This window comes from Alosa alosa, chromosome 23 (assembly GCF_017589495.1).
Source record: "Alosa alosa isolate M-15738 ecotype Scorff River chromosome 23, AALO_Geno_1.1, whole genome shotgun sequence".
Classification (NCBI taxonomy): domain Eukaryota; kingdom Metazoa; phylum Chordata; class Actinopteri; order Clupeiformes; family Clupeidae; genus Alosa; species Alosa alosa.
In genome coordinates, this window is record NC_063211.1 from 7,681,574 (window position 1) to 7,689,073 (window position 7,500).

At 47.7% G+C, this 7,500-nt stretch overlaps 1 protein-coding gene across 2 annotated transcripts in view; it reads right to left on the reverse strand.

The window, feature by feature from the left end:
• Positions 1 to 7,500, reverse strand: part of LOC125288218 (neuropilin-2-like) — a 73,571-nt gene that overhangs the window by 29,921 nt on the left and 36,150 nt on the right. For both annotated transcript variants that reach the window (XM_048234394.1, XM_048234395.1), the window contains one exon: positions 6,332 to 6,487. In XM_048234394.1, coding sequence (XP_048090351.1) covers positions 6,332 to 6,487 — 156 coding nt within the window. The remainder of the gene's footprint in view (positions 1 to 6,331; positions 6,488 to 7,500) is intronic.

Sequence of the window (7,500 nt, forward strand, 5' to 3'; positions counted from 1 at the left end):
AAAGGGCCAAAGGTCAATGAGCCTCGAAGGCTACCATGAACACCTGTGTAATAAGCTGAGATTTATTTGACCCTGTCAGCTGAGCGTGTGCCCTTGTGTGTGTGTGTGTGTGTGTGTGTGTGTGTGTGTGTGTGTGTGTGTGTGTGTGTGTGTGTGTGTGTGTGTGTGTGTGTGTGTGTGTGTGTGTGCGAGAAAGAGAATCAGGAATTGACCTATTTGGCTAGCGATGGGCACCTCCCACGAGTTAGACCTATTATTGTCTTATTTCCTTCCCTGATCTTAACATGAGACTAAACAAGCGCCATAGCCAGCAAGGTGGCTTTCTCTGGAGAGCCGTTTTAAACATACCGGTAATCTTTTCATTTCAGGATGGAAACACTCAGCTGGAGAAGCTTTTAGTGAATTTAAATTTGGGTCACTGAGGTTACTGAGGAATACCGGGGTTAAACACCCCTTCACCATCACCCCCATTTTCATATCCGTCTCTGTGCAAATCAAGTCCACATAGCTTTACATTACAGATTACATAGCACAGCTTATGGAATCTAAGAACCTAAGAGGTATAGAGGATAAGTAAACAAGTTCCAAATCTGCCTGACAACGGGTGGGCCGGCCTAAGTGAAGGCCCTCCCCCTCAGCCGACGGTGCGGCGAGAGACTTTGAATAATTTAGTCCGCCATGTTGTGTCTCGGTGAATAGCAGGTCATGAAATTATAACAAGCAGATAGACCTTACTCTAAACCCCAGCCCCCACCCCACCCATCATGCGATCCCTGGAGAGACCCAACTTTACACCGACCCATCAGATGCCTCCTATGGACTCAGGCAGCCCAGCGAGTTTAAGAGACTGGCCTAGTGTGGTTAAGTATTAATGAGCTCGTAGGTGGACAGGATGGTTGGAGAGGGGGGAGAGCTGAGGAGGAGAGATCAAAACAAAGGGGATAGAGAGTGGAGGAGAGGAGAGGAGAGGAAAGGAAAGAAGAGAGTTAAAGAAGAGAACAGAGAGGAAGGGGGGAGAGAGGTGGAGAGTCGGATGAGTGAACTGGAGGGAGATGAGAGGAAGTTAGAGAAGAGCAGTCCGACCAAGGAACGTTATTAAATGAACCATTTCTCCATTCCCACTTCTCTCTCTCTCTCTTCCTCTTTCTCTCTTTCCTCCTCCCTCCCTCCCTCCCTCCCTCCCTCCCTCTCTCTCAGGGTTCTTGGCACTTTCCCGTGTTTTCCTTGAAACTGATGGCACCATGGGGATTACTGCTCGGCTCTGTTCAAGACATTACTGTCTCTCTCTCTGCCTCTGTCTCTTCCCATTTCCCTCTCTCTCTCCCTCTCCTCCCCTCCCTCTCTCCCTCGCTCTCTTTCTCCTTCCTCTCCTCCTCCCCCCACGTCTCTCTCTCCCTCTCTCTAGTCATGTCCAGATGAAGATGTTGACAGTAGGAGCTGGTTCCAGTTGGCAGGACTCCAGCCTCCAGCGCTGTCTTCAGGAGGAGGCAGACGGCCTGGTGTGTGTGTGTGTGTGTGTGTGTGTGTGTGTGTGTGTGTGTGTGTGTGTGTGTGTGTGTGTGTGTGTGTGTGTGTGTGTCTGTGTGAGTCTGTGTGAGTCTGTGTGTGTGTGTCAATCTGGTCGTCTGTCTGTTTGAAGAAGATTGGTAGAGATTATGTTTGCGTGAACATACTTGTGCATGTGTGTGTGTGTGTGTTTATGTAGTCATGTATGTATACAGACAGACACTAGCCTGAAATTAAGCTTAAGAGTTGCTCTCTCTTGTGTGTCTGGTTGTGAAACATCTGATGTGTATGTATGTATGTATGTATGTATGTATGTATGTACAGTATGTATGTATGTATGTATGTATGTATGTATGTATGTATGTATGTATGTATGTACAATGTGCATGTATGTATGTATGTATGTACAGTATGTACATGTATGTATGTATGTATGTATGTATGTATGTATGTGTGCTGCGTATGTGTGAACGTTTGTGCATGTCTGTAGACTATACTGTAGCTACTCGTCTCTGAACAATGTCTCCTCCCTTTCCCATTCCCCCTCTCTTTCTCTCTCCCTCCCTGTCATGAGCTTTCTGTCACCGGCCGTAAAATATGACACACGGCTACCACCCTCCTCACCTTCACTGCACAGCAGCCCATCATCTCTCTCTCTCTCTCTCTCTCTCTATCTCTCTCTTTCATTGCGCCGACTGATCTGCCTGAACTGCTTTGTGTGCTGTTTCTCGGGGCTCCTTCAGCGCCGTGTGCGTCCCTGGCAGATTTACGGCGGCCCAGAACTATGATGGATTTACGGCCATGAAACAGGAAGTGTGGCTAATTTCTGTTGGCCTGCGGGATCCTCCCGCTCATTCCAGGGCTCGTTTAAAAAAGTGTGCCTGCAATCTGAGTGCCTGAGGATGACACTGCCACGTGTGTGTGTGTGTGTGTGTGTGTGTGTGTGTGTGTGTGTGTGTGTGTGTGTGTGTGTGTGTGTGTGTGTGTGTGCGTGTGTGTGCGTTTGTGTGTGCGTTTGTGTGTGTGTGTGTGTGTGTGTGTGTGTGTACGTGTGTGTGTGATCTGTGAGTGTTATTGACTGCATATGAGTGCGTGTGAATCAGCCATCAGGGCATATGCCAGGGAAAGAGAAAGAGAGCATTAAGGTGTTTGTGTGTGTGTGTGTCCAGTTGAGAGACTCATGCAAGTCTGAACAATCAGGCGCTTCTAAACAGTAAACAGAGTGCATCCGGAATAGCAGCACAGCATTGTCTCGCACGGACAGGAGCGGGAGCATTTCCAGCACGCGGCAATCGGCTGACGCCAGCGCTCTGTCACAACGACGCATCGCTAACCTCCGAGGCTAGAGAAGCTCACCACCCGCCCCCTTTCACAAGCCTCACACCACTACCCACCTCCACCCTCTTCTCTGCGTCACTTCTGCTGCACACCACCTACGAATCCACCAACTCATGCCAGATGCCAATGGAGACGCAAATGCTAGCAGACAATGTGCTCATTAGCGATAGCCACCTTAGCCAAGAATAGCAAGCACAATGAGGTTAAGGCCTTATTCAGGTGAGATCATTGAACCCCCCCCCCCCAGAGGACTAAATGAACCTAATAAGCTTTGCTGAAAAGGGCTTTGCCCCAGGTTACGGTGCCAACCAAACCCACGGCAGCCTTTAAAGTGATCAGGGTAATGGAGAATGAAGAAAACAAGCTGAGGCCAAATGTTTAAAACCCTGCAAGGAGATCATTAGCGGACCATTTTAACACCAGGTTAAAATAGAACTGACCAGTGGCCAGCATTCTATCATCACCAGAGCTGGGAAAAACAGCAGGTTCCTCAGATTCTAAACGGAAAGAAACAGACGAGCCTCTGGACGCAATGCTTCTGCCTGCTGAGCACATTAACGTGATAATAAAAGAACCATTTGGAACAATTTGGAACAATTTGAAGATGAATTAAAAACCTTCAGCTGAAAATCCGTTCTTTTCAACCAAAGTATTAACTAGGTGACTTTAGGAAACAAAGGTGATTGATGGTGCTTTGACTGTGGTGAGGAAACTCTAAACCCACCAGTGCACCTGCAGCACAGCTGAGGAGCGCTACTGGGCTAAAACTGAAATGAAACGCAAAATAATGTAAAGCAAAGTAACAGGCTCAAGTGACCTTCTCTCTGGGCATTGTTTACAATTGGTCTGTTGTGTGTGTTAATGCTGGTCACAGACGCGGGACTAAGGGACTCAGGGACTCGGGACACTAAGCTTTTAATCAAACCTCCATCCCATGAAAACGACAATTGCAAGGTAAATCCCTCACTCTCGTCCATTGGTTATCAGTGTGCACCCCTCAGAGATTTGAGGGGTTAAACCACACATAAGCATCTTTCAGGGCTTACGATTAAACATTGGCGGCGACACTTCCACAGTGGGATTAGCGGTCACGAACACACACACGCACACACGAACACTCACACACAGACACTCACACACACACACACACACACACACACACACACACACACACACACACACACACACACACACACACACATACACACACACAGAGAGATACAGAGAGGACACACAACCCCCCGTGGAGCTACGCTGAGTGGACCTCGATAAATCAAGACACGGGGGTTAAAAATGAAAGCGACGCGGCATAAACACGGCTACTCCACCGGCAGCCTTTAGCGCACATTAGCGCACTGGCACACAACGCCGTGGTACAAGCCGTTAACCTCCCGCTGTCGCCGTCCCCGGCAACACCACCACCGGCCTGCGAGGCGGCGTTCACAGCTGCGGCTTCCCCCCATTTAAGTCTTCTTCCTGCCACAAGCCCTCAATCTTGTGCCGATGTCGTTCCTCGAGCATCTCTTCTCATCAACTAGTACACATCAGCCACTGGACTTGACAGTACATTTTTAGAATCATTCACATTTATATTTACATTTATTAGCTTATTTGACACTTTTATCCAAAGTGATTTAAAGGTGAACAATGACATCAAGGGATAAAGAGACCTTAGAGTAAAATCCTAAACACTGTCTCATACAAAACCAAGATAGCTAGAGGACATAGTGCAGAGGTACTGAGAAACAAACCTCTCTCTCTCTCTCTCTCCTCTCTCTCTCTCTCTCTCTAGCTTCCTAAAAAGCCACTGATATACCGTTCCTATAAACCCATTGATTACACTGTTACCGACTCAACAGCTCAGTAGGTGTTTCATTTTATCTTCATATACTGCACTGCAGCCACAGTAAGTTGTAATGATGCCACTGTACTGTAGCAGCAGTCTCAGTTGGGGTGGCTGGTATTTTAAATAGCCTGACCTCATGCATTTATGATGCTGCGGGTGCTAGATTGCATGGCAGATATTCAAATCTTGATAGAGTCCATCTCTCTTCCTGACAAGGTCGACTTACTGCTTGCTCTTCTAGGCATCAGCAATGTGAGGTGAACCGCTGGAGCCTGACGAGAGCTCGATGTGTGTTAACCAAGGAGGAGGCAGAGAGCGTGAATGGGGCAGGGGTAAATCTCTCAGCAGGGATCACTGTGATACACACACACACACACACACACACACACACACACAGTCATACACACACACACACAGGGAGTTTATGGGTCCAGGTGTGTGTGTGTGTGTGTGTGTGTGCATGTGTGTGTGTGTGTGTGTGTGTGTGTGTGTGTGTGTGTGTGTGTGTGTGTGTGTGTGTGCCGTTATGGGAGTGAGCAGGGGATAGTGCGTGTGGGACCGGTCACACAGGTGTGTTTACAGCCGGTAGTCCACAGACATGATGAATGACAGCAGCAGATAAGGCAACACAAAGAGGCCCATTGTTCCTCCTCCAGGTAACCAGCCCTCTCTTGTGCTCCACTGACACTTTCCCCATCCTCCTCCTCGGTAGCAGCCAGGGGTGAGGACTTCACATGGGGAGGGGGCATCTCTACGGCCCCTGGAGCCCCTTAAGCACAGCTATCTGTGGTCCTCCGGGACACCCCCCCCCCCCACACACACACACACACACCCTCCTCCTTTGATGGTGATGTGGGGGACAGAGCAATTAGGCCCCACTGGGCTGTCTTTCCTCTTTCTTTTCCCTCTCATGTCTTCTTTCTCCGGCCCTCTCGGTGCTAACTGCTAACGCTAACTCACTAGCCGCTCCCTCTCCGCCTGTCAGGCCCAGTGGAATGGCTTCCTGTTCGATGTCTCCCAGCTCGCAGGCCTGCCCGCTCCCTCTCAATCAATAGACGCCTGGCTATGTAATTAAACTCCTGATTCTGGCCCCGCAGACCGGGGGAATATGCCATGTTGTTTTTCTCTCTCTTCTTTTTTAATTCTCAGCAGCTGACACCTGGAGGAGAGCTGGGAGGGATACATTTGGGGCGGGATACGCTTAGATAAGGCATGGCATGAATCAGTAGCTTTACTCTTTTCCTCTCCGTGCCGAGTCGAGCTGTCGAGAGCAATCAGAGAGGAAAAAAACTCCCCTTGATATCAGGTTGCCGTCAAATAAAAAGAGATAATGAGCACCGAAGCCTTTTCCTCATGCCTCTCTGGTCTCTTCTGTGGATTAACTAGATTTTTATCTCTAAACTTTCACCTCTGCATTTGAACTCTCCCCAATCCTTGAACAAGATTCACTGAAAGTATACTTTTGCAAATGCATTTATAACTAGCCTGTCTGTTTTAGCTGTGGCTTCTCTGTTCAGCCCCAGACCTCCTGATGAGACTATAATATTGTGTTTACCACATACCAGCTTGGAATACAATGCCGTTTCCGAGAAACTTCCACGAGACAACACCCATTGAGCTCAGCTGTTTGGAGTTTCTTACCTTGTGGTTCTTGCCGTGGCGGTAGGTCATCCAGTCCTCTCCGTTGGTGCTGACCTCAAGCTTAAAAGTGAGGACGTAGTAGGACTTCTGGGTATCCTTGGATATGGCCCCCTGAGTGGCGATGCCAGTCAGTACCTTGAGGAAATGGAGATCCACCTAAGGGAAAGAGAGAGAGAGAGAGAGTATAATTAGTGACTGAGAGAGAGAGAGAAAGAGAGAGAGGGCAAAGAGAAAGAGGTTACATGACTAGGAGAGAGGAAGAGAGTGATGAACCTACAGAGGTGGAGGTAAAGAAAGACAGGAGAGATGATTGCAGACAAATTAATGCATGTCAGTGATGACCTTCTAGTTTGCCTTCAGTCATAGATCGATGCCTGGGAGCATGACTATCATGCTGATCGTCTCAAGGCTAAATCAATCACCCCCAGAGCTGTGACACTGAGCGTTCACTGCTGCTTTATCAGCTAATCATGCCTTGACTTCTGATAGGGACCATAAGTCAAAAATGTGAACAAACCCGCTCAAGTTCATTTGATCATTGGAGGAAACTGTCACAAAATGGTGATCATTATTTTCAGACATCTCAGAATTAACTTTTTGTTGCAGGGATTCAATACTTTATCATCAAACACACCACAGCCAACTATGTGTTCATAGAGGCACTGATTAACTAGTTGTGCTAGCTATTGACTGCAACCAAATTGAACTCATCGAAATGTGTATGTTGGGCTATCTTGCCTCACCAATATGTATGTTAAAACACCTTGTGTTTGAGGATTGCTGAAATGTTGTCCACACCATGTAAATGATGTAAATGTGTAACTCAGCAGTCATACGTTTGGCACATTTGTTTTTGAATTGATTTATTTGGCTAACGCTTTTAAAAGTGATTTCCATATATGTCAATTATTTCAATGGCCAGAGCAGCTCAGGGTAACATGCTTTACTCAAGGCTCAAAGCCTGGAATCGAACCCACAACCTTTCTTTTTTTTTCTTCTGGCTACTCTTTTTCAAAACATACTAGCTCTAGGTAGCCATCCTTTCTTCCTGAGACATTCCCCTTAATTCCTCCGCTCTGTCCTCTCTTCACCCCAACAGAAGTAATAATAGCCAGACAGAGGCTCCTCTGCACTCCATTAGTCAGGTCTGATCCAGGCGTAGGAGAGGG